Source organism: Pyrus communis, chromosome 15 (assembly GCF_041283825.1).
Source record: "Pyrus communis isolate YQ-2024b chromosome 15, ASM4128382v1, whole genome shotgun sequence".
In the NCBI taxonomy this organism is placed as follows: Eukaryota; Viridiplantae; Streptophyta; class Magnoliopsida; order Rosales; family Rosaceae; genus Pyrus; species Pyrus communis.
The window spans coordinates 41,492,895-41,518,645 of NC_142579.1; the positions used below are offsets into that span (position 1 = coordinate 41,492,895).

The following is a 25,751-nucleotide window of genomic DNA, read 5'->3' on the forward strand; positions in this document are numbered from 1 at the left end:
GTCACTTCGATTAAAAAGGGCGGAGGCCCGATGGGCCGTTTAGAGCCCAGTTTTACTTTTTTGGTTATGGGCTCGGCCGACCCAATTTCAAATTAGCAAGGTTTAGGCCTTGCATTTAGTTCCTGAGCCGGCCCATGGGTCGGTTTTATAACAGAGGCTAAATTATAGCCCACCACATGGGTCTTAATATAAGGCTAGAAGAAGCTACAAAACTGCCTTTGTTTCAATTTTTTTGTTTGTTTAATTTGTGAGTTTTTTTCCTTGCCATATATATTTGTTTGTTATATTAGAAATTACAGTTTTTATTTTTTAACTCAACCAATATTCGTATCAAAAGGTTCAAATTCAAATGTAAAAGGGTCACAACTCAAACTAACCTAGTCAACTTATTTACGCAAAAATATGCATAAAAGTTATTGTGACATCCCACATCGTTCAGGGAAGTGGATCCTATAAGCTTTATATGTATATTCTCATATCTACCTAGCACGAGACCTTTTGGGAACTTACTGGCTTCGGGTTTCATGAGGACTCCGAAGTTAAGCGAGTTCGGACGAGAGCATTCCTATGATGGGTGACCCACTAGGAAGTTCTCATGTGAGTTCCTAAAAACAAAACCGTGAGGGCGTGGTCGGGGCCCAAAACGGACAATATCATGCTGCGACGAGGCTCAAAACGGACAATATCACGCTGCGACATAGTCGAGCCCGAAAAATGGTCCCGTTCGGGTAGGGATGTGACAGTTATAGCCTTTAGCACATTTTAAACTCCACATCCCCATGTCTATGCAAAATCAATTTATGACAAAACCAAGACTCAAAATTCCAGCAAAAATATATTTTGCAAAACTAATTAGGTTATAAATTCAATTTGACTTCCTTTTATTCTCTTTGTTTGTTTATAACAATTTTAATTAAAAATAAATAGAAATAAAAAATAAAAATGGCGACAAAATTTAAAACCCAAAAAAAATGATTTGACGTGGCGCCCTATTGCACCACCAACCAAAAACACCGACATTTCCAAAGTTAACAAATTCACAAGAAAACAATTTTAAAACCCTCACCAGCGGCATCTCCTCCCCCTCTCAACCTCCCCCGCCCCCACCCACCTCGCTCACGATGAAGGCATCTTTGAAGGGCAAGTATGAAACTGACAAGAGCGGTGCCGCCGCAAACGTCGCCTTCTTCGCCAGCGATGTCAAGTTCCGAGCTTCCCTCACCGATGCCACCTTCGCCGCTGGACCCAGCTTAAATGGCCTGGTCCTCGCCGTCGAGAAACCCGGTTCCTTCATCATCGATTACAACGTCCCCAAACAGGTAATCAGATTTCGGCGACTTGGTCTGGTTATAATTGGTGGCCTTGAGTGATTTAACTGTAAAAATGGTGGCTTTTGTCTTTTGGGTGTGTGCAGGACTTGAGGTTTCAGTTCATGAACTCGGTTAGGGTTGTGGGGAAGCCGTTGAATTTGAATTACATTCACATGAGGGGAGACAACCGGACGATTCTGGACGGAACCCTGGTGCTCGATTCGGCCAACAAGGTGTCGGCGAATCACGTGCTTGGCTCGAGGAACGGGAAGTTCAAGTACTCTTATCTGCACGGCGGAGCGACGACATTTGAGCCGTCGTATGATTTGGCCAAGAATTCGTGGGATTTCGCGGTGGCCCAGAGGGTTTATGATGATGTTTTCAGGGCCTCGTACCAGACGTCGAGCAAGTTGTTGGGGTTGGAGTGGTCGAGGAGTTCTAAAATCAATGGCTCTTTTAAGGTAATTAAACTTTTTTAATTGATATTTCTTGTTTTATATGTTGGATTTGATTTGGTTTATATAATTGCAATTAGGATTTTGATGTTTGAGTGCAGTATGGCATTTGAATTTTGGTTTGTCAATGATTTGTGCCTGCTTTCAGATTATGGTCTTAGTTTTGAATAAGTGATATAGTGAGTGTAAATTGATTATGGCACAAGAATGTGTTTTGTGGAAATGATCCATTCTCTCTGTCGACAATTGTGTCATCCTGGGCTTCCGTGCTTCTTCACTAGATTTGATATGAGTACATTGAGTACGGTATGCTTTTATCACTTAGGAGATGTAATTGCATGTGGTTAGTATTCATGTTTTGGATCCTGGATGTTACTTTCGTTATTAAACTTGAATATACCTCTGGCGAGTGAAGTGGGAGGTTTTCGAGGGAAATTTAAACCTGCTAAGGAATGGATTAACGTCAATTGGGGGACATGGGTGACATTGTTCTTTCCAGATGAGGGTGTTGAGGAGTTGATGATTGTGAAATCAGGTGTGTGTAACACTCCGGAAATGTTGCTGTTGGAAGGGCTGCAGTTTGGCCTGTGAAGTAGAAATTTTGGTTTTGTTATGTCATTTGGTATGTCGGTCAATCCAAGTACACAAGGGTTTCTTGTAACAGTTTGTCCTATGAAGTTACAAAGAATAAGCATCAATTCTGCAACACACTCGGTTCCTCCAATTCACAAGTGTGTTGTAAAACAAGGTGGTCCGCTATTGTTTTCTGTGTTAAGGGTTGTGGTTGTGGCAGTGCCCGGAGCTACAACTGTGGTTTTTCCTACTAGTGGGGTAGTTGGATTGAATTGAAATCTTGGTGGTAGTAGCATCAAAGATGACGCTTCATGTCCACAGCGGTACTAGCAATGTTTGTGTGGTGGATAGCACTGCTCTGGGCGGTAATGGTATTGCAGTGTAGTTCAATCGTTATGTGGCCATCAGTTGAATGTTAGTACATGTTCATATGTAAAAAACTATTAGCTCCTACTCATTGAACTCTCGGAAATGATGCTTCCGAGTATACGAGTCACATGACTACTTCGAAGATTGTAGCGTTTTGCTTATCTGTTGTTACTAAACCAAGCTTTTCCTGATAATGTTCATGTATTCTTTCCAGGTTTCAGCATCTGTCAATTTGGCGGAGGAACGAAAGATGCCAACATTAACTGCTGAGAGTACCTGGGATTTTGAGATGTGATTCATTATTGTATCTTTGCTTGTAGTCTGATAACAACTTAGAATTGTCTCATGATGGATTTAAAACATCATTTTCTCATTGAATAGTGTTTTCCTTTCGTTAGTGAGTTGATACACCTGGTAATAGGCGGCTTCATACGCGCAGCATCGACTTGTGATTTGTTCTTTGAAATATAAATTGTTGATCTCTGATGGTCCGAGTAACCAAAAACTTCATTTGCTACCAGAAATAATCCTCTCTTGGAGGAATATAACAGGCGTATCTAAGCCACTTAAAATGAAATGCGTACGGAAATACAGGAATTTGGACCTCTTAGACTTTGTTTGGATCAAAATAATTAAAGTGCATTATCAATTTATCAGCCTAATCCAAAATTGGGCCCAATGGAGCCCAAAACAATACTATCAGTACGATATGGGGCTTGATCTCAATCTTCAATCAGAACCGCTCACCAAACCCTGAAAAATCTGACGGTCCTGATGTTTCGTCATGAAAACGGGTAAATTTGGCGGCAGTGGCAATCCCCAAAAGAATTTTAAAATCATTTGGCGCTTAAATATCACTGCCTTTTACCTGTTTTCTTCTCAGGAATTGGATCTGATCCGCCCCAAATTTTCATTGCCTTATAGAACCTAAACCCTAATTTGATTTTTCTTCGTCCGTTACGCCGAGAAATCCACTGCGGAGATGGACAGCGACGACGATTTCGAGCTGCTGTCAGCGGAGGCTGCTCCGCCAGTCCGGGAAACGAAGCTGAAGCGCTTAAAGAAAGCAATTAGGGTTTCCGAAAAACCTCCCGTCGACAAATCGGAGAGCGGCCGAGTGAATCCCTCCGAATTCGAAGCTCTAAGCTTGGAGGAATCGAATGATCCGCCAAGGTTAGGGTTGGGTTCGGAAGGTTTGGGCGGTGAAGGGGATTCTAATTCCGGATTTGACGGCTTGGGCGGTGGTGAAGTTGAAATGAGTTCTGATTCCGACGGGTTGGGCGGTGGAGGGGAAATCGATTCCGGTTTTGATTGTTTGGGCGGTGAAGGTGAAATGAATTCGAGTTTTGATGGTTTGGGTGGCGGCGAAGATGGCAACGGAGCTAAGAGGGTTTTGGATTTTGATTCTGCGGGAGAGGAATTTGGCAAAGAAGGCGAAGATCTAAACAAGGAGATGCCGGAAGAAAGTGGGGGTGTGAGGGTAGAAGAGACGGACAAGAAACGGCGTGGTTCTGATGGCTTTGAGGAAGAGGAGAACAAGAAGAAGAAAAAGAGGGCCAAGATCAAAACCGGGGCTGCCGAGGGCATAAGGACGACTGAAAAAGTATTAAGATTTTTCGTGTTGTATTCCATAAAATTGGTTGAAATTAGTTTGTACTGTTTTGCTTAGGCCTGAATTGTTATGATTTTGTAGGAAAGACGAGAGCATCTGAAGCAACTGCATGCTGAATCTCAGAGACTTTTGCGAGGTATAAACAAAGTGATGCTAATTATGTAGTTCATTTACAATGTATTACTTTTGATTGTGTCTTATTCGTTATCATCTTCTTCTGTGTTAGAAACCAGAGATGCAGCATTTAAACCCATACCACTTGTTCAGAAGCCGATATCTTCAGTACTGGAGAAAATTCGGAAAAGAAAACTGGAGGTTTCACAAAAGTCGGTATTCTATTTATAACTGTAGATATGATCTTATTCTTTGGCTCTTAGTGTTTATTCAATTAATTGATAGTTGTAGTAATTCGTTGTTGGTCTTTTGAGTGTTGCAGATGTAGTAGTACAGGAGATTATAAGGTACTGAAAGTGGCAACTGAGGAGTCAATTGCATCCCAGGCCGGAAAGGGGAATAGTGCAAATGAGGTGTGCATTGATGGGTCTAATGATAAGGAGGAGCATTCAAGCCGTGGAAATGTGTCTTCCGGGATGGTAAATTGAATTCGAGTTTCTTGATCAATTTTGTTTTTGCCAAAATAAAAGTTCATTGACTGAGTGTTTCTTCTTAACCACAAATAGTGGGACAGGGATATATGCATCCATGGATTTGAGTTTCTTGACCAATGAGATACTTTTTATACTAATAATGCAAACAAAATTTTGAGTGATTTGGAAAGAGTTCAATGTGAAAAAAAGAGGGCTTTTAAGTGGCAATCCAAGAACAATATGGTCATCATTTCAATCTTTCTTATGTTATACCATGTATTCTTAAAATATTGTTTCTGTCAAACCTTCATCCTATTGATGATCTTTATTATGTTGGGGAAGATAGTCTTTTGCATTAAATTGAGAGACTTGAGATCCAGTATATAATTGTATTTGTTGAACTGCAGGATGTTGACGAGGAACCCAAGCAAACATTTCGAGCACCTATTGATGATACTCAGGTTCCTTTCACATTTCACCAGATTTATCATTCTTCTATAGGATTGTGTATTTAATCATAACAGTTTCATCTTGTGCATTGTTGTAGGACCTGTTTTCTGATAACCAGACTACCGGCGATAAGGATGGTCTGCCAAATGATGATTCCAAAAGTCCGCTGGAAGAGGTTTTTGCACCGTCCATACTTGCAATGAACTTAAAACTTGACTCTGCTCCTCCTGATGATGTGTAAGTGTTATTTGTTTATGTCTTCATATCTTGTAAATTTGAAGCTTAGTACGTGTCATTGTTGCATTCAAATGTTTCCTAAAGTTAATTAAGTTGGATACTGTTTGTTTTTTAAGTTTTTCTGGTGAAATGGACAATGACACTTCTCTCTTTGTAGTTCTTCTGACGAGGACTACAATGACAAAGAAAATATTGCTCCTTATTCGTCTGAAGTGGCTGACGTGCCTTCATCTCCAATCGGCGATCCTGTCAGAGCTTTTGTGGATGATGAAGCTGAGGAAGAAGACGACAGTGATCATGACCTGCATCGGTTCGAAGATAGTGAGGACGATGAGGATGATGGAGATGCTGCGGAGCTTAATGATATGATAGCAACTGGATATGAAGAAAGGCCAGTTGATAATGAAAGACGGAATGAACTCCATCAAAAGTGGCTCGAGCAACAGGATGCTTCTGGAACAGTAAAACTTATGCAGAAGCTGAAGTTTGGTTCTAAACAAAAAGAAACAGAGTTAGGCAAAGAGAAAGATGCAGATGTACAGGAAGATCAAGAGTTTGGTGATGAAAATGCAGAAGATGAAGAGTTTGGTAATGAAGATGCAGAAGATTCAGCACCCGCAAATGCTGTGCGAATGAACTTACGAGAGCTAAAGCAAATGATGCCTCTACTGTATACTGATAATGATGATGTATACCTGTCATCTGATGATGATGAAACAGAAAAGAGACTATCTAAACAGTGCCTGTCTGAGAAAGCTGTGAGTTCTTCCACTATACCATATGATGGTGGAAATTAATTCACTGTTTAAATCAATTATCTAATGTTCTTCAACTGCATGTTATGTCATTTTTTCTGTACAGATTCTTTTAACCTTACAAGAACATTTTGATTTGGAACAGGAAATGCAGGCTACTTTCTTGTCACCGGCAGAGGATGAAAGTTCAAGAGAAGTTTTTGGTCATATAAAGAAACTGAATATTGTGCCTGATACTAAGAAGGCCAAAGTCCCTTGTAAGATCTGTTATTTGTCATGTATTATACGGTTGTGTAAATTTCTTCCGTGTAGTATGTTGATATCATTTTGTTTTTAACTCTATCATCATTTGACATATTGTTAATTTTGCAGCCTTCCCTAATATGCTTCTCGCGGGAGGAGACAGGAGCATATCATCAAAGGTAACTTTATATAGAAGTAGATGCAACATGAATGTTGTCTTGTTATTTTAGGAACAGTACAAAGCAACATCTGGTCTTTGGGCCAAGTTTTTGTAAGATGCCATTTGATCATAACTGTCATTGGTAAATTTTGCAGTCGTCCTTCTTAGGTCGGGGGCCAAGTCATTCTCTGCCCTCATCCAATAAGCATGGACTGAGCACAGTTCGTTCTTTTATCTTAGTACAAGGTGACAGCAATAGTAGGAGCTCAATGTCGGAGGATTCTTCAGACATGGTAGTGCATTTAGATCTTATCGTATGGTTATTTCAAAAGTTGCACTAGGTATTTGTAGCAATTGGTTTTCTTCTGCTGGTCAGGAATTCGTAAGATATCAACTCCAAAAGGGAAATAGGAATAACTTGTTATACCAAACCATCACTTTTTCTTACCAAACACTGAATGTCGACTGGTTATGGAATGAAATGCAGGTACAGAGGGAGATTCTACCGAAAAAGACTACTGCAGCCAAGCTTAGCAAGTCCAAAGCAAAGTTTGGTACTCAGACATCGTCACCTGATGCGGAATCAACTGAAGCTGTTGCGAATACAGACACATTGGCTGAAGCCGATGCACAGAAAGACAGATCAGCTGGAGCTGGTGCGTGGACGGACGCATTAGCTGTCCCCACACCAGCTGGATCTTCGTTACTCACGATATTAAGGCAGCCTTCCTTGCCATCAAAGCGATGCACTGGGGGGATTACGGTTGACCAAATCGAATCCGTCTTAGCTTCGTTCGAAAACGGGAGGAAATCGATGCGGGCGAACGGACAAGTATACAGAACCTAATGTATGCATAAGAGATTTGTGGAACATTATATAATTAGAATTGCTCAATCGTTCAAATCTCTTAATCTTTATTTGAAGATTATTTTTATAAAAATCATTTAATTAGTGATTTTTAGTCATTCAAATGTAAATAAATTAATCGTTCGTTATAAATATGCTGTTTAATTTATTTAATACATTCGGATCACTAAACTGTTACTGTTTTGAATTATTTTTTGTAAGAATGATTTTCAAATAAAGATTAAGATATTAAACTTCGATTATGAAATTTCTGCATTAAAAATATGTTATTTGAAATTGGGTGTATGAGTTCATCCTCTACTGAGATAATGCAAGTATTATTCTTAAGGAAGTACTGCATAAACTAAAGATGGCAAAAAACAGAAGGAAATGAATCATCTTCGAATCTCTTTTCATTTAATCCATCTAGTTTGGGATCGGAATTGTTGAAATTTAATCAAACGGTTATAAACAGGGGTTCCCTTAAAAGTGATAATAACTGTAGTTGTTGAATCAAATTTCAACGGCTCAGATCCTGAACTAAATAGATTAGGTGAAAAAGGATATGAAGAGGATCGCTTTCCAAAAAAGAAAGTATTTTAGCTATCTTGACATCTTAATCCAGTACGAGGAGGAGGGGAGAGGCTAAATCAACCATTTTGGTTGACCCAAACGGAGCGCAGTAGGAAACATATACGTGTCACGTCTTTAGAGGTTAGTCAGTCGATATCACATGCGATACAGATAAGTATGTCGCATCGAACCATGACCTTTTATTACATAATAATTATCCCGAAAATCTAAAATTGTTGCCCTAAAATTCCAAAATTCCAAAATTCCAAAATCTAGTCTGAAAATCTAACACCCAAGTCAAAAGCTCACAGGTCTCTCTAACTGACCCACCCCACACGGCCGCACCGCCACAGCCATATTCCTCAAAATCCTACCCAAAATCTCGAGTCCAAAGCCCTCCGAATCGCAGATCCAAACCCGCAGATCCCAGACTCCCGCCCGCTGCAATGGCGAAACTGAAACAGTAGCGAGCGAAAGCAAAAAAATCTCCGAGCTCAGCTGAATAGATTGTGTGGGGCTCCAGTGGCGGCGGCGGCGATGAACTCCCTCAAAGGCAAGCTCCTTCTGCTCTGCTTCCTCTTCATTTTGTCATCTCCATCCCCTGTTTCTAAGCTTTTCGTCCAATCTACCGAAACTAAATCCGAAATCGAGCTCAATCCGCAACAGCTGGTTTTGCAGAGGCTCGAGGAAGTAGTGAAGAACCTAACCGAAATAGTCGCGAGATTAGAATTCAAATTACAATCGAATCATCCGAAGAAACCTGCTCCGATTGACGAGGGTTTGACTTTGGCGGTTGACGAAAAGGAAAGCCAGAAGCTGATCAAGCAGGTTGAAGAAGAAGGAAGGTCTGGTTCCGATCGTCAAATTGGAGAAAGGGCGAGGCCAGTTTCGGTAACAAAATACAGCCCGTTCTGGTCCGACCGGTTTCAGTTCGTTTCCGCGGTGAAATTGGATTCCCAGGCCACGTGTATTCACGTCCTGCCGTTTCGGGATTTCGAGGGGGTAACAAAATATGTTGCCGTCGGAGACGAGAGAGGGAGGGTTTATGTGTTTGTTAGAAACGGCGACGTTTTGGTGGAGTTTGATACGTTGCTGGGGTCTCCGATCATGGCCATGGCTTCCTTCTTGTCGGTTTACAAGAATGAGAGTTTCGTGGTCACTGGGCATCAAAACGGTGTCATTTTGATGCATAGGGTTTGGGAGGGAGCGAGTGGGGAAGATTGGAGCTCGCTTTTAATGGAAACCGTGACGAAATTCAACACGGGCGGAGAAGGGTTGCCGGTTACGATTTTGGAAGTGCACCATGTTGGGAGGTTGAGTTATGTGTTGGCTAGTGATGTGAGTGGGAAGATTTCGGTTTACCGAGAGGATGGTTCGGTTCACGGCTCCACAATGCCGTCGAGCAGGCCGCTTGCTTTCTTGAGGCAGCGGCTTTTGTTCTTGACGGAGACGGGTGCAGGGTCTTTGGACCTGAAGACCATGAAAGTTCGGGAGAGTGAGTGTGAAGGGTTGAACCGTTCGCATTCTCGGTACTATGTTTTTGATGCCACGGAGAGGTCCAAGGCATACGGGTTTACATCCGAAGGCGATCTGATTCATGTTTTGTTGTTGGGGGATATAATGAACTTCAAATGCAGGGTTAGGTCCAAGAGGAAGTTTGAGATTGATGAGCCTCTCGCTTTTCAGGCAATTAAGGGGTGTTTGCTTATTGTTGGCGGGGAGAAGGTTTTCGTGTACAATGTTTCGACTCAGCATTACGTTAGGGTTGGTGCGCCTCGGATTATTTTCTCCGCTGGTCTCGATGAGATTAGGTCGTCGTTTCTCAATCATCAGACGGTGGACGCAGAGAAGAGAAATGTGATACCTTTAATCGCAAGTGACAGGGAAAGGCTTGTTGTGCTTGGCCTTGGCGGAGGGTATGTTGGAATGTATCGTTCTAACCTTCCGGTATTCAAAAACGAATTTAACACAATGCTATGGACCAGCCCTGTATTTTTCTTTGTACTTTTCCTATTCGGAGCGTGGCAATTTTTCGCAAAGAAAAAGGAAGCGCTCACTTCATGGGGACCGGATGATCCTTTTACATCAACATCCGCTACAATGGGAGCTCCATTGGGGGGAAGTAACACCGGAGACAGGTCGTTTGGGGAAGGGTCTTCGAGAGGTGGTGGCCTAAGAGGACCGTCGAGGAGGTATGTGTCTCCTCCTCCCCGGTATGCAGGCGGAGCAGCCAGTTCATATAGGCCAGGTACGGCGGATCATAACCCTAGACCATCATCTGTCGATCCTAATTTTAGAACAGCTTCAGAGCTAAAGTTTAGAGGTTCGGGGTTAGAATCTTCGGGTTTTCCGAAACGGAGGGAGAATTTGTTTGTAAACAACCAAGTGATGGATGATAGCAGCTGACCCGTGTGATCAAATTTCATCAACTTTGTATTTTGTTACTTGAGAAGTTGGTTTAAGATTTAGTTGTTAGACCAATTCATTTGGCAAGTCAGGGCCATTTGAACTTCCCACTACGTTGTATTTTGTAACGCGACTTCAAGTTTTGAATAAAACAATAAAACTATAGAAAGGAATATATATTTATGATCAACAATATCTTGTTTCTTGTTTTGGTTGGAGTAGATGAATTGATTCTTCTTTATTTTTTACTTATAAATTTCTGTTGATAATTACACGGAAATTGATTATAGTACCATGCTTAAACCATGAAAACGAGGTTGCAGGAGAGCAATTCACGTGTAATTATAATCAATTTCCGAAAGCAGCGTGAGTGTTGCTACCTAGATGGCAAGAGTCCAGTAGCCGAAAGCATCACTATGACCGCCTTAGGGCCTCATATATATTCATCAGAAGCCCGGCGAAACCGCCCGAGTGTTACGAAGTAGTCGGATATTTATGATTAATTGCAACCCCGGTGCCCCCAAGCATGAGATTTTGTGTTGCGCTAAATACCATTTAAATTCAACATCGCATCAAAATTCAAATAAATGTGTATTGGGGCAAAAGCAACAGATGTTCCTCGTATTCAAATGTAGTTCGATTGGAGGTCGGAAGAAGTAAGAAATGGGTTCAACTTGGTTGCTGGTACCAAGATACTAAAGTATAGCTACTCTAAACCCTCCCACAGGGGATGCAAAAAAGAGTGCCTACGATTTCCGACCACAACCAAATTATACGCAAAAATCATTTCCGGGGGAGATTTTCGGTCCTTGGTAACAGGATTTGAAATTCAAGTTCACTACAATATGCAAGGCGACGGACGGCTAACAAAATGTATAGGGGTGAAAGCAAATTCACTTTCCAATTTCTGGAGGTTTGCTAGCGAAGATCAGACGGGAATTGCCATGCCCTTCTTTGCCATGCTATCCAAGACCTCATTGAGAGCCTGACACAGGCCAACAATCTGCAACCAAAGGATAATATAATACCTAAGAGTTGGATCACCAAAATATGAGAGGAAAAGAGAGAGAGAGAGAGATACAGTTCTAGGTTGCAAACTGAGTGTAAACAAGGCCATATTTGGATACAACTTATGTTCGTAAAGCAAATTTTGAAATCGAACAAATTCCAGTGAGTATATAATGCTAATTAAGGCAGACAAATTTACCTGCTGATCCCACTGTTGCAGCTCTTCAGAGTCATCCTGAAAATGTATGACAGCTTCCACCTGTTGTGAAACATCACGGCAAATGCTTGAGAGGTACAAGGTAGAATAAAGAATGTTACCAAAAGCAACATATTTAGAATGGATTACAAAAGCAAACGAACTATTCTGAATCTTGTTCCAGTAAAAGAGGAGGGTAGTAGATGCAAAGCATTTTAAACTACAACCATCTACCCCCTCCCCTAACATAAAACTTTGGAATTCCAAGTTTTTCGTAGTGGAAGCCGCGTTCATAAAGACAAAATGAAACTAAGGGCCATACAGTGGATTAAAAGACTATTTAACGATATTCCAAAGAAAGAAACTGCAGTGGCTCTCACAACTAAAGAGGTCTGACTACTTAAAAGTACATTTTTTTTCTTTTGAAAACGACTTAAGGTCCTTTTGGTTGGATACTGATAAGTTGTAATTCGTACCTGATCAATAGATCCCCTCATTCTGTCCTCATATATCATTTTTGATGCAATCTTCTCGGCCTGTAAGAAATAAACTAAATCCATGTCAGGAGATGGGAGTCTTCTTTCGTTTCTTGACGTTGACGTAAGACTAAGCTCATGAGCTTATTATCCTAGGTCGGAACAAGTTGATAGGATCCCCTTTTTTACATCCCCATGTCCGGAGTAAAAAAGGAAAGAGAAGGATGCCGTTTGACATGAATGGCTCAACAAAAGAAAACCGTACCTTATGAGGCTCAATTCCCAGCAAAGTGCCCAATTCTTCAAAACTGCCACAGAATTCATGATAGTTAGAATAAATGGTCCCACATAATTCAAAAAAGGAAAAATCAATAGCAACATATCTCCTACCTTATATTGGTGTAAAGTTTGCTGGCACTCAGAAGATTATGTTCAATCATTGCACGATCTAATACTGTAAAGTTGTCTGGAAGAAGTGCTTTCTGTTGAAAAAATAAGACGTAACTGTTATGGCTCATGTGCAGATACGATATCATAGATAAAGGAGAAGAAAGTTTATAACCTGATGTGGCTTTAACTCCTCAGCAAATGCCTCAATTTCTGGTTTCCTCAAAATTCTCTCCAAATATACCTAATAAGTATCCATTGAAGCAAAACAATAAAAGTGTAGCATACAGTCAGGAGAGAAAAAGGTATACAGACGAAAACCTTTTTTGTGTGTGTGTGTGTGTGTGAGAGAGAGAGAGAGAGAGCACCTTTTGTAGTATTGGATATATTTTTAACTTTGAGCATCGCTCATCCTGAATGAAAACCCCAAGGTATCAGCAAATTTAAAATAAAGAACACATAATATACATCTCCAGGTAAAGAAGTTAACCTTGTACAAAGTAGCAAGAACACGAGAACGTTGGGGTCCTGCTGCGGTTAAAATTGTACATGTAACTGCAGCAGATAGAGCTTGCTCCAGTGCTTCCTCATCAATCTCTCTGCAACAAAATGCATACATTCATATCACCCGTCTTTCAAGTGGTACAAATAACAAGAATGAAAAAAGTTAAACTTGACATACTGATCTCCTATTTGCCTCTTTTCAATCTGAGAAAAATCATAATAACGTAATGCTGCTTCCAAGAACCTTCTCTTTAAATCTAAAATCCTTGCATAACAAATCTAATAGGAAGGAAACAAAAGAAATTAAAAAATGCTTTTGGCATGCAAACTTAATGCAATTATTTTCACTGACTATCCAATAATGTCAAACCTTGTACTCTAAAGTCAAAACTTCATGCTGAATAGTTGTAATCAAGAATGAAGCTTTATGAATAAAAGCTTCTGCATTCACGGCATCATCGTCCTGCAAAACAAACATACAAAGACTTGGTAAGGTTTCATGTCAACAACTTGTCAATAAAAGTCTTATTTGTTCCAAAACTGACACGAAAAGAAGATATTTGTTCCAGTAAACACTTGCAGAGGTCACACTATGGCTATCTACAACATATCTAGATACAACAAACAGATATAGGCAGCACATCAATTCCAACGCAAATCATCCATCATGGGTCTTCTATATGCAGACATTCATAGTCCAGCCCGTATTTTTGTAATAAGGGAGTTGCAGCACCAACAAAACAACAGCATTAAACACCATTCCAAAGCTCATCAATTGTATTAAATGAAAAATAGGCACCCTTTGGAAAAAAAGAAAAAAAAAAGGTCAATACCTCGAGATATAGGCGAGCAATTTGGACACATTTTGATAACTTGAATGTGTCATCAACGGCTCTAAAGGAATACCATGAAAACATAAGCATTGCTAATTCCATAACTGATCATGCCATAAAAAAGGAAAAGTTACACTGACAACAGCAGTATCCTACTATCGGACCTCGTTCCTGAGTCGAGATTAATTCCACTGAGCATCTGAGCTGCTTTTGACCATTGTTGCTCAGACTCGTACAATTCCGCAAGTTTCTCTCTTATTATCATCACCTGCATCACACAAAACCATACCGTACTGTCTAAATCACAATAATCCCAAATAAAAGATGTACACAATCAAAACTATTTTCTAAATGTGCTATAAAAAATCAAGTAACTTCCGCATGTTTCACGACAATGCGGGCAATGCTAAATCTAAATCTTAGAAAATTGAACAAAACAAATGCAAAACGGGGAATTCCCGATATACAGAAGTCCGAAAAGAACCTGTTCTTCGAATGAAACGACACGAATCTGAGAAAGGGCATAGTGGGCAATCTCCTTCTGGGTCTCCGGCTCCCACCGCCCCAACTCCTGGGCAAAAGTCTGCAAAAGCTGCCGGGAAACCACCAACGGAACATCATCCGACAACACTGAAGGCGTAGAAAATTACAAAATTAGGCCTCCAAACAAAGCTGCTAAACCAAAATAAATAATATAATTGAAAAAATTGAGAGAAAGAGCGCTGAGGCAATACTTACAGTGATCAATGAACTTCTTGGCCTGAACGACGTCGCTTGAAGAAATCACGGTGGAGAGAATGTGCTTGTACTGCTCGATCTTCTGCCGCTGGTCGGAGATCGCAGAGGCGCTCGCGAAGGCACTCTCCATGGCAGCCTGAACGACGTCGCTTAACGGTGGGTGGTGTGGTTTGTCGCGCAAACCCTAAACCCAGGCTACGGTGGCGTTGTGGTTTCGTAACCTCTACGGACGGCAAATTTTTTCCAGTCAGGGCGGGCGCTTAGAACAAGGAGCAGTGGTTGGGCTACTTGCATCCAGGTGTAGCGTTGCGTGATTTATAGCTAATCAGGGAATGACACGTGGTGGAATAAGAAGGGTAATTTTGTATTTTGGCTCTCTACATAAACTAGGAATTATCGTCTTTTTAGTCGGTTTACATCTTATTTAGGTTAGCTATATAAAATAGAGAAAATTAGAATGTTCTACATATTTTCTATAATTGTTAGATTAAACATTCATTCGTTTTACAAATTTGATTAAGTACTTTGATCAATTGTCATTTCAATAATTTTCTATTTATTTAATTTTCATGTCATTAATTTAAATGCATTTATATAAAGGTATAAGGTAGCTTAGCAACTAATTGCCTATAATATAAGAATTTAATTTCGTTAATCCCCTTTTACGCATTAAATGATATTTTTTAATAAAATAAAATAAAAATTAATTAACTAATTCCTCATTACCTTATTATCAGTATTAAAAAATTCTCTTTCTATTAAAAATGTCTCAATAAAAAGTCTTCAATACATATTTTTTCATGTATAGATATATAAAAACTATACTTAAAACTTATGTTACATTTGAGAACAAAAGTATTGACTTTTGGTACGTTTAGATTTCAAATGTACCAAAAAATCAAATGTACCATAAAACCAAATGTACCAATTGTTATGTAATCCTTTTGGTACGTTTAGATTTCAAATTTACAAAGAAACCAAATGTATCAAAATTTCAAATGAACCATAAAACCAAATGTGTCCATTGTCAGGTAACCCTTTTGGTACGTTTAGATTTTAAATTTACAAAGAAACCAAATGTATCAAATTTTCAAATGAACCATAAAACCAAATGTGCCCATTGTCAGGTAACCCTTTTGGTACGTTTAGATTCCAAATGTACCAAAAGACCAAATGAACAAAAAATCACAAAACGTACCACAAAACCAAATGTATCTATTAGATAACTCTTTTGGTACATTTACATTCCAAATGTACCGAGAAATACAAAAAATCAAATCCACTATAAAACTAAATGTGTTTATAGTATAGGTAACTAGACATAACTATATAATCAAACAAATTTTTATTATGTGTTTGGTCTTCTAAATAATAAAATCTGACAATTTTTTTATAAATATTCTACTATATTCACAAAAAAAAAAAAGTAAAATTATAACAAACAATAAAAAAATGCATAGGGATGGATAATAAATGCATAAATATAGGGATAAAAGGAAAAGAAAAAAAAAAGAAATATCCAGGAAAAGTCGTGAAAAACTAAAATTCTAAACAAAATTGAACTTATGTGAAAAACTGAAATTAATAACCAAAATTTTAGGAAAATGTTTGATCAAATTTTCAAAATGAGTGTATGTTTAGTCTAAAAAATTAAAAAAACGAGACGCCTATATCAAAATGCCCTCGTAAAATAGTAAAATGATATTGATGAGTCATCCCGATTAGGTTAGTTATATTTTTAGAGAAGCCAATTTCTCGACGGATGCTGTGGCGAAACATAATTATAATATTGTTTCCCAGTTCTCACTGTTTAGTAATGGAATTGGATTTGCTTCAGACACAATGTCTAGAGTTTAAGGATCAAATCATCTAGGGCGTTGATTGGTGTGTAAAATAAATCAAAACTGTTGGTTTTATGTGGCGGGTCAGGAAAATAAGTTAATAGGAATCATTGGATTCAATTTGTGCTGCCCAAATGAATTGATCCTTAAGCTCCGGACACTAAGGTCTAGAGCGGATCCAATTCCTTTACTAACTGCAACAAAAGGTCACTTGTCATTTATAATTTGGGCACGGCATTCGCGAGTAAAAGCATGAACAAAAGAGTAATATTATTCATACCATATTCTTGTACCACATTTTCATACCACCTTAGGTGGCATTTGATGTGGACAGCCACATCATTTAAATTAATCAGATTTTTAATTTTAGTTTATTATTTAATAAACTAATTATTAAGAAAAACTAGTTAATTAAATGATAATTGTGGTATACAAGGAGTATTTCTCCTTCATTTCCTTGGGTTTTGCAAATTTGTCAAATGATGTGGTTGTCCACATCAGATGCCATCTAAGGAGGTATAGAAATGTGGTATAAAAACATGGTATGAATAGCATTACTTCAAACAAAAATATATAAGGAAAAAAAAAGGCACACCACCATCAAAGTTTTATTTAAATTATTTATTTTAAATTTGGTTTAATGGAAGATGGAAAATAGTTTATAAATGAAAGAAAGAAATTATTTTTTTAATGAAAGAAATAAAATATAAGGGGGTGTAGTCAAATTAGGATTTTGTAGGATTTTAATAGACTTTAAAATCCGAATGTTGTCAATTAGTATTTCAAAAGAGGATTTTAAAGGAGTTTGAAATCATAGGGTAGTCAAATTAGGATTTTAAAGAATACATCCAAATTCATGGGTAATCAATTACCCGGGGGGGTGTAGTCAAATTAGGATTTGGTAGGATTTTAATAGACTTTAAAATCTGAATGTAGTCAATCAGTATTTTAAAAGAGGATTTTAAAGGAGTTTGAAATCATATGGTAGTCAAATTATGATTTTAAAGAATACATCCAAATCCATGGGTAGTCAATTACGTTTTTTAAAAAAAAAATCCACCAAATTATAGGTGTAGTGAGAATACCAAAGATTTATTAAGATTTTAATGAATGATGGATTTGGATGGATTTGAGGGTGAGTGGTATAAATACTATATGTCCTCAAGAATCCAACACTAACCCCTTTGATTTCTTTTCACGTTCATCATATAGAAGAGGAACAATCTTCCTCTCTCAGACAGAGGAAGAACAGTCTTCCTCCATTCCTCAAGGTATTGTTTTTCTTTTCTGAATTTGTACAAGGACTCTTTATTATTTTCATGGTGTTTATATATAGTTGTTCTTAGCACCTAAGCACAATGCGTATTTGATTTTGTTTATTTGGTTGGTTAGTTTATATATAATGTCTCCATCAAGCATGGAAGCGGAAGGAGATGAGGAAGAAATGGAAGTGGACGAAGAGGAGGAAGAAAAGGAAGTGGAGCAAATAGTGGAAGAGGAGTGTAGATTGGACAAATTTCTTGTTGAACCAGATGATTAATCTTCTTCGTCTCAAACATTGTTAGTTTCGGAAGGGGATCTTGACCAAGATTTTTAAACACAAGAACAACAACGGAATATTGCTAATGAATGGAGATATAACATAGTTTTGGACATGTGGAGAGATGCCTAGAATGATAACAATGTGAATGGAGAATAATGAGTGATCAATAATGCTAGTGTTCTGATTTTTAGGAGCACCATATGAAGGCCGAGGGAGTAATATGCGTGTTAAAGCAACATTATTATCTTGTTTATCTTGAAACCATCTATCATCTTCTTAAATTTTGATTTATGTGTGTTTTATGTAATTGTATTAGCTTTTGACCATAAGATATGTAATTGAAATCATCTATCTTTGTTTTGGTTAGTTAATTTTCTTTTAAAAAATTATAATTCAAATGAGAAAGGAAAACACATAATAAATTCTAAGGATTCATTTTATATTATAAAATTCAACTAAGAAATCCATGAAATAAATGCATATAAAAAGCTTATTAAAATTATTTAAAATCTGTCACGTAAAGAAGTGTATTAAAATCTTTTTAAATCCCAATCGCCTACACCCCTAAATTTGGCAAGCACTTATTACATGATCCATTTGCATTCTTTTAATTCGCAACGAGAGAAGACGGAGCGGGGGATCATTTCTTTCAGTCCTCAGGCGACAGTTCGATTTCTTCACTTGAAAAGCAAATACCGAGCTCGGAGGAAGAAGAAGATACCGCCGATCTTCTTCTGCAAATTGTAATTGCCGGAAATGGATGACTCAGGTTAGTCCCGGCCAATTTTCACCTTTCTCTCTTTGCTTTTCAGGCGCTAGTTTAATGTTTGTTTGAGTCGCCGGTGTTCAATTTCTACCATTTTCTCGGAAAATTGCTTCTTTTCTTGATTCCTGTATCCACTGTTTGGTTCCTGAGAAAAATAGTGTAAGTGAGAAAATATGAGAAATTAAAATTGAAATCTTCACGGTTACAGTCCGATATGCAAATGACGTTATAAATATTTGCTTTTTTCACTGCAATCTCAGCGAAACTGAACATTTTGCTTGTAATCGCGCAACTGTTTGTATTTTAGCTTACATGATCGACTAAGTTTATTTACTTGAAAAGCTGTTTGGAACTTCGAATTTTCTGATGTAGAGTTTATGAATTGGCTTTTCTGATTGGATTTAGGAAATATTATGCACTTTTGTAATTGTTGCAAAGCGTTTCGACCATAAACCAATTAAAGTGCCTTTTAGTTGGATTTGCCTTGAAATTTGGTAAATAATTTTGAATCTAGAGATTCATATGAGCTGATTTTGTTGTGGATACAACTTACCAGGGAATCCTCAAGACATCGTTGTGCCACCAGTTGAAGGTGTTGCTGGAGGAGGGACGGCATATGGATGGACTGATGGTGGCTTACAAGTTCCAAGTCCACTCAAAGGATCAATCGACCCTACAGAGTTTCCGACTGCTGATTTAGTGCATGTGTGGTGCATGCCAAGCACAGCAAATGTTGGACCACAAGAAATGCCAAGGAATTTGGAGTCGGTACGTATAGTTCCTTGATTTAAATGGTGTCATGTTAACTAGCTTCTGAATACGAATTCCACGAGATTTATTGAAAATGGAAGGCAAGCAGCTTAGGTGCCGTCTTGCGACTCTTGCCACACCTAATGTAATTTGGTTTTCAATCCTTAACATGTCTGAGAATGAGTTATGCAAATTTTATTTTTATTTTTTAATAATTTGCATTTCAATAGATACTTACCTTCCTGTTGGAGGCTATTGGTTTTTTTTTCTTCCATTTAATTTCTATTATAATATGTAGGAGCTATCATATATTGTGAAACAGTACATTCGTGACCTTTTTACTTAATAGAATAGGATGAAGCATCCGATCTTCTGCTCTTGAGGTACTGTAGTCTTCTGGATTCTAAGTTGGGTTTACTTGAAGGTTAATCTACTGGCTGGTAGAAATGAAAAAGAAAGTATTCAAATTGCAATGCGTCCAAAAGTTTCATGGGGTGGTCCTGGAAATGCAGGGGTTGTGCAGGTCCAGTGTAGTGACTTATGCTCCACATCTGGTGATCGGTTAGTTCTTTGAAGTCATATTTTTCTTGCTGTAGGCTTACAATTACTCTTCCATTTCCTTACTTTCTGATATTTACTGTGGGCAGGTTGGTAGTTGGACAATCAATAAACATGCGGCGTGTGGTTCCCATATTGGGTGTCCCAGATGCTCTTGCACCTCTTGATCTTCCAGTTAGTCAAATAAGCCTATTACCAGGGTACTGATCACATTAGTAATATTATAGTCTTAATTTGGTGTGACATAATTCTGTAAGACAGTTATTGCAAGAGACTGACACAATCTTCTTTCTCCTTCCCTCTCCTCCCCATGCTGGTGCCTCCAGAGAAACAACTGCAGTTTGGGTTTCCATTGATGTTCCTAGTGCACAACCCCCAGGACAGTATGAGGGGGAGATCATCATTACTGCTACAAAGGCAGATTCGGAGTGAGTCTGTTCACAATTCTTTTTAGTCAATAAGTTGTAAAAGTTTAACTCTCTATTCTTTTAGCAATATGGGTATTCCTTTCCTTATACATTGAAATATATTCTCCACGTTTATTGATTCTGACTTGGTACAGGGTTCCAGCACATTGCTTGGGCAAAGCCGAGAAGCATCAACTTTATAGGGATCTTCAAAGTTGTCTTGAAATGTTGGACCCCATTGATGGGAAACCGGTGGATGAAGTGGTTGGTTTACAAATTGAACTTTGTACACAATTGTATTATTTCTGTTTAGTTTGGTGTGTTATTAGCTGTTGATTTGAGCATGTGCTTTTTTAGGTAGAAAGGGTGAAATCTGCTACAGCATCTTTAAGAAGTGTTCTTCTTTCGCCACTATTTTCTGAATACTTATCATTAAATGGGCCAGTTGATATGATGGAGGAAGATGCTATTTCGAGCCTTTCAGTACGTGTGAAGATTAATATGACAGTTTGGGACTTCATTCTTCCTGTAACCCCATCACTCCCTGCCGTTTTTGGCGTATCCTGTGTTTTATTAAAAAAATAGTATTTAACTTCTGACATATTAATTCAAGTAACTGAGAAGCATAAACACTTATTAGTAAGTGTAAAATTGGAGGGGGGATCATTAATTCCTTACAGCAAATAATGCCCATGAGTGAAGATGCAGATGTCCTGTTCTTATGACAGACCAAAAGTTTTTTATAAATTAATGTTCTGTTGTATGTTCAACCACATGTTTTTTGATCCTACAATGTCATTGCATCCTTAAACAATATTTTAGATATCTGATACTGTAATTGAAGATCGTTTTGGTGTTGAACATGGGACTGATGAGTGGTATGAGGCACTGGATCAGCATTTTAAGTGGCTTCTTCAATACAAAATCAGTCCGTACTTTTGCAGATGGGGTGATAGTATGCGTGTCTTGACATATACCTGCCCTTGGCCAGGTACTTATGACAAGCCATAAGCTACTCTGCTATTATCAATTACTTATGCTGTTATCTCTGATTTATTAAACTTTCTCTTTTTGTTGTCTTCAATAAATGCCTTCTAAAAAGATGCATTATTTGCTTTTCTGAATTTCATTTGTTGCAGCTGATCATCCAAAATCAGATGAATACTTTTCGGATCCACGGTTGGCAGCCTATGCTTTGCCATATAGTCGATCTGTCTCTGGGTATACAGCTCATCATCCAAGTTCACTTCTTTCAGGTATATGTGTGATGAAAACTGATGAGGTTCTACCCATTTGCTGATGTGCCACAGTGGTAATGCAACGAAGGATTACATGCAGAAACAGATTGATATATTAAGGACAAAGTCTCACTGGAAGAAAGCCTATTTTTACTTGTGGGATGAGGTATGAACACAATCGAAAAATGATTTCCCTTAAACTCCGCTTAAGTTTTTCAGTATAGAAATATTTGTAAAAGGTAGCAGTACTAGATATAACTCATGCATTGTCATTTTCCCTTTTGCAAAATGCATTACTAATTTATTGTAAGTTAATGTGCCTGCTTTATAATATATGTCAGCCACTGAATTTGGAGCAATACGAGTCCCTCCGCAGCATAGCCAGCGAGATCCATGCGTATGCTCCTGATGCTCGTGTTTTAACTACTTACTACTGTGGTATGAACTCATATTCTTCTTATAGCTAAATGATTTTAATTATTGCCTAGAGTTTCGTAGGCGGTAGTGTCTCTGATTGTTTATTTTGGTTCTGCTGAATGAGTACTTCATTAGTTTATCTTTAGTAGTGTGTGTCTGATTGTTTATTTTGGTTCTGCTGATGAGTGCTTCATTAGTTTATCTATATTTGGCTCCTTCTACCTGCGAATTTATGTTACTATATATTGCTCTTTTCCACCATGCAGGGCCAAGCGATGCACCTCTTGCACCTACTGCGTTTGAGGCTTTTGTGAAAGTTCCAAAATTCCTGCGCCCACACACTCAAATTTATTGTACAAGGTATTGATATTCATTTGTACTGTGAGTGCCCTCTAAGGAACCTTCTGTAAAAGAAAAGTTGAAATGATAGTATTCTGGTATTTGACTTTAGTTGCTAGTTTTTGGTCAATGACAATGTCTGAGAACAATATAATTTGGTTTGAAATTGGTAGTGAATGGGTGCTTGGGAATCGAGAAGATTTGGTCAAGGATATTGTTTCCGAAATACAACCAGAAAATGGCGAGGTGATGTAACAGAAATTTTGCCTGGCTCTTATCTAATTTCCTTGAGAAGCTTTCTTAAAATTCTGGCTCTGTTCTTGTTGAGTTTGGTTAAATTGAAGGAATAGTTTGTGGTCTTTTGTTTTTATGGATTAAACAGTTTGTAAGAATTATGTATGGATACCTGTTTACAATTTTTTGCATCTTGGATGTTGGTTGCTGAAGGATGTGAGCTCGTCGATTTTGTAGGAATGGTGGACTTATGTGTGCATGGGACCGTCTGACCCGCATCCCAATTGGCATCTTGGTATGCGAGGTACACAACACCGTGCTGTAATGTGGCGTGTATGGAAAGAAGGTGGAACAGGTTTCTTATATTGGGGTGCCAATTGCTATGAGAAGGCAAATGTTCCAAGCGCAGAGGTACTTTCCTAGCATCTAGACAATTTATGAGATTGAGTAGCAATTATACAAAAACTACTTGCATTTTACTGAAATAAATTACGTGACCGAGCAGATAAGATTCAGGCGTGGCCTTCCCCCTGGAGATGGAGTTTTGTTCTACCCTGGCCAGGTGTTCTCATCATCAAGTCAACCAGTTGCTTCGGTCAGACTTGAACGCATTCTTAGTGGCTTGCAGGTAAGTGAAACTTCAATATTATAGTCAGTTTATCCCGGTCTGGTTTCATTTATTCTTTGAGCAATTCTCGAGTCATTTAGGGGTATACATTCATTCTGTTAACAATCAAAACACAAATGTTTACAAATCCGGAACTTTATTTCCTGAATCTTTTCTTGCTCCAAAAATTTTGAATCTTAAAACTAAAGCGTTTCCATGGCGGTTGCAACTGAAAACGTCGTGTATGGTGTTTTGTTTCTTTCTTCCAAGTCCTGTTTCATGATATGATTAGACATTTGTGTGGTTATTTCATCAGGACATTGAGTACCTCAGACTCTATTCTTCAAGATACGGTAGAGAGGAAGGACTGGCTCTCCTTGAAAAGACGGGTTTGTACCTGGGTCCTGAGCGTTACACGCACGAGCACATGCCCATTGATGCAATGCGGGGTGAGATCTACAATGCATGCCGGTCGTGAGAGAAAACAGTCGGCACCAGGATGTGGTCTTAATGTTCATCACGCACTTCCAGACTTGCAAACGAACATCGTTTGCAGCGAGATCGGAGCCTGCACATCACGATAGATGTTTTTGTTTACCCCCGGGTATTGCATTTTCCATATTTTCATAATCTTTTGGAGTAATGTACAGACAACTAGTAAACCTTTTTTTCGGAGTCAGATTAATAAAAGTTACTGTATACATGTGAAACAGTCTGAAAAAGTTTACGGTATAGGTAGGAAACATCTTCCGACTACTTTACCAAGAGAAACTAAGATGTCATTGCAGCGGTAACTAAAAGCAATCACTAATGCCACAACTTCTCCTCGTGGAACGGCATGATTGATTTGAAATACTGTGATGGAATCATCCCGACGCATCCTAATTTGCCAATAAAGCCGGCGATGCATACAAGAGTGGCCTACTTTCTGTCGATAACACTTAACTCGTTGGTTCACTGCATTTAGCACACAACACAGAAACAGGAAAACAATTAAAATCCTTTTCCCCATGGCCCTTTATCCCTCAAAAATTAGTACGCCATTGACTCGTATGCATCCCCAAAGCAGTATCGGAGCCCACAGTGCCACTTATAACAAAAGGGCAAAAAAGAGAAAGGGAGGGAGTGGGGGTCACGTAAACGAAAAAAAATCGAGATTCAAGATGTGCCTTTTGCATCATATTGGAATCAGAAAAGCTACCGAAAGATATAATCAAACTAGTCATCATTACTTTGGGCTTGTGACTGTACATCCATTTGTTTTCTTTTTCACGTGATGCAACCTCACTTGGCACTGAAGTTTTAACAGAATTAAAAAAAAGACTTTTGCTTTGCGTTTTGAAAAATTCAGAGACTAATGGTTACAGATTTTTAATTTATAGGTCACAGCTTGAATTGGTTAAAAGTTTAAGAATCATTGTTACAATTTCTTCTTTTATAAATCCTAACAAATTTTGTTGTTAGCGTTGTCAGAAGCACTTTTAATTATTTAAAAATTGCTTAGCTCATGTTTGAAAATGTTATGGAACGACTAAAATGTTTTCTGCTAGTTAAATGCAGTTCTAGTAGTTTGTTAACATAAAAACTTAGAAGTACATTCTAAGCGTTTTTTTTTATAAAGCACTTAAATTTTTAATTCAAACAACAATATATTTATAACATAAGCGCTTCTATCAAAAGCAAACCCAACCAAATTATTTTCAAACCAAATAGCCTAACTACAGACTTATAATCATTTTAAAACCATATCTGAAGAATCTGTAATAAAAGACGCTTAGTCTTCCATGATCTCATAACTTGTCAACAAAAGATGATGCTTTCGAGCAAGCAAGATAACTCAACATGTTTAAATTTCAACTTTCTCTGCTTGCTTTTATTTGCTTTTGAGCCACTAAATGATTTCGATTTTTGAAAAAAGTGTGTTTTCAGTCACATCCGACGTTGTGTTCTCAATTAATCAATGAACAAAATGAAAAAATTCTCATCCAACCACTCTTCCCTTCCCAAAGTAAAAGACTATATGGTGAAATTCCACGTGGCCAGTCTCTGATTGGATGAAACCTTATCCGAATATTCCCACAGTTACCCTTTTTAGCATAATATGTTCTTGCCAAGTCAATATTCCATGGATAAGTAGTAAGTTTATCTTGGAACATAATCATGCCAAATTTTGACCCCAATGGATGCTTAATTATGATCTTAGCATAAACTAATCCGTCTCAATCTCAAATTATGACATTGTTTAATATTTTTTTTTATTTGGTAAGCTTTCATCAATCCAACTTGTATACTTGTCTTGTTGGACTTTCGAAAGTATAATATATTCTTATTT

At 38.3% G+C, this 25,751-nt stretch overlaps 5 protein-coding genes across 5 annotated transcripts; 4 read left to right on the plus strand and 1 right to left on the minus strand.

Annotated features, from left to right (window-relative positions):
• Window positions 1-1,023: 1,023 nt before the first annotated feature.
• Window positions 1,024-3,100, plus strand: LOC137732921 (outer envelope pore protein 24B, chloroplastic). Its single transcript, XM_068472168.2, has 3 exons — window positions 1,024-1,319; window positions 1,415-1,771; window positions 2,922-3,100. Exons 1-3 carry the CDS (start codon window positions 1,122-1,124, stop codon window positions 3,000-3,002), a joined length of 636 nt encoding a protein of 211 aa, XP_068328269.1. The 5' UTR covers window positions 1,024-1,121; the 3' UTR covers window positions 3,003-3,100.
• Window positions 3,101-3,532: 432 nt separating this feature from the next.
• On the plus strand, window positions 3,533-7,806 carry LOC137717388 (uncharacterized). The gene is made up of 11 exons (XM_068456755.2): window positions 3,533-4,310; window positions 4,401-4,455; window positions 4,546-4,645; window positions 4,756-4,912; window positions 5,314-5,367; window positions 5,454-5,593; window positions 5,751-6,351; window positions 6,494-6,605; window positions 6,721-6,770; window positions 6,907-7,044; window positions 7,239-7,806. Exons 1-11 carry the CDS (start codon window positions 3,690-3,692, stop codon window positions 7,596-7,598), a joined length of 2,388 nt encoding a protein of 795 aa, XP_068312856.1. The 5' UTR covers window positions 3,533-3,689; the 3' UTR covers window positions 7,599-7,806.
• A 606-nt stretch (window positions 7,807-8,412) lies between these two features.
• LOC137732915 (putative membrane protein At1g75140) lies at window positions 8,413-10,770 on the plus strand. Its single transcript, XM_088685853.1, has one exon. The coding sequence runs from the start codon at window positions 8,709-8,711 to the stop codon at window positions 10,575-10,577; it is 1,869 nt and encodes a 622-aa protein (XP_088541979.1). The 5' UTR covers window positions 8,413-8,708; the 3' UTR covers window positions 10,578-10,770.
• Window positions 10,771-11,171: 401 nt separating this feature from the next.
• Window positions 11,172-15,009, minus strand: LOC137717108 (COP9 signalosome complex subunit 4-like). Its single transcript, XM_088685854.1, has 14 exons — window positions 14,720-15,009; window positions 14,466-14,611; window positions 14,146-14,249; window positions 13,982-14,042; window positions 13,519-13,611; window positions 13,327-13,427; window positions 13,135-13,243; window positions 13,013-13,057; window positions 12,820-12,888; window positions 12,648-12,739; window positions 12,523-12,565; window positions 12,258-12,317; window positions 11,785-11,844; window positions 11,172-11,580 (listed from the first exon to the last, which is right to left on the minus strand). The coding sequence occupies exons 1-14, from the start codon at window positions 14,847-14,849 to the stop codon at window positions 11,506-11,508; spliced, it is 1,188 nt and encodes a 395-aa protein (XP_088541980.1). The 5' UTR covers window positions 14,850-15,009; the 3' UTR covers window positions 11,172-11,505.
• A 3,283-nt stretch (window positions 15,010-18,292) lies between these two features.
• LOC137743298 (uncharacterized) lies at window positions 18,293-24,129 on the plus strand. Its single transcript, XM_068483167.2, has 16 exons — window positions 18,293-18,872; window positions 19,426-19,637; window positions 20,044-20,180; window positions 20,267-20,377; window positions 20,504-20,605; window positions 20,740-20,848; window positions 20,942-21,142; window positions 21,407-21,575; window positions 21,724-21,805; window positions 21,895-21,988; window positions 22,164-22,260; window positions 22,506-22,599; window positions 22,752-22,824; window positions 23,050-23,223; window positions 23,318-23,440; window positions 23,736-24,129. The coding sequence occupies exons 1-16, from the start codon at window positions 18,860-18,862 to the stop codon at window positions 23,895-23,897; spliced, it is 1,953 nt and encodes a 650-aa protein (XP_068339268.1). The 5' UTR covers window positions 18,293-18,859; the 3' UTR covers window positions 23,898-24,129.
• The last annotated feature ends 1,622 nt before the right edge of the window (window positions 24,130-25,751 follow it).

Bases quoted from the DNA above. Each gene is read 5' to 3' on its own strand.
- LOC137732921 (XM_068472168.2), top strand. From the start codon at position 1,122: ATGAAGGCATCTTTGAAGGGCAAGTATGAAACTGACAAGAGCGGTGCC. The intron at 1,320-1,414 runs GTAATCAGATTT...GGGTGTGTGCAG, and splicing joins ATTACAACGTCCCCAAACAG to GACTTGAGGTTTCAGTTCAT. The intron at 1,772-2,921 runs GTAATTAAACTT...TATTCTTTCCAG, and splicing joins AAATCAATGGCTCTTTTAAG to GTTTCAGCATCTGTCAATTT.
- LOC137743298 (XM_068483167.2), top strand. The intron at 21,576-21,723 runs GTACTTATGACA...CATTTGTTGCAG, and splicing joins ATATACCTGCCCTTGGCCAG to CTGATCATCCAAAATCAGAT. The intron at 22,261-22,505 runs GTATGAACTCAT...TCCACCATGCAG, and splicing joins TTTAACTACTTACTACTGTG to GGCCAAGCGATGCACCTCTT.
- LOC137732915 (XM_088685853.1), top strand. From the start codon at position 8,709: ATGAACTCCCTCAAAGGCAAGCTCCTTCTGCTCTGCTTCCTCTTCATT.
- LOC137717108 (XM_088685854.1), bottom strand. From the start codon at position 14,849: ATGGAGAGTGCCTTCGCGAGCGCCTCTGCGATCTCCGACCAGCGGCAG. The intron at 13,612-13,981 runs GTATTGACCTTT...TTTGTTTTGCAG, and splicing joins TTGCTCGCCTATATCTCGAG to GACGATGATGCCGTGAATGC. The intron at 13,428-13,518 runs GTTTGACATTAT...CCTTCCTATTAG, and splicing joins TTTTGACTTTAGAGTACAAG to ATTTGTTATGCAAGGATTTT.
- LOC137717388 (XM_068456755.2), top strand. From the start codon at position 3,690: ATGGACAGCGACGACGATTTCGAGCTGCTGTCAGCGGAGGCTGCTCCG. The intron at 5,368-5,453 runs GTTCCTTTCACA...GCATTGTTGTAG, and splicing joins CACCTATTGATGATACTCAG to GACCTGTTTTCTGATAACCA. The intron at 6,352-6,493 runs GTGAGTTCTTCC...GATTTGGAACAG, and splicing joins AGTGCCTGTCTGAGAAAGCT to GAAATGCAGGCTACTTTCTT.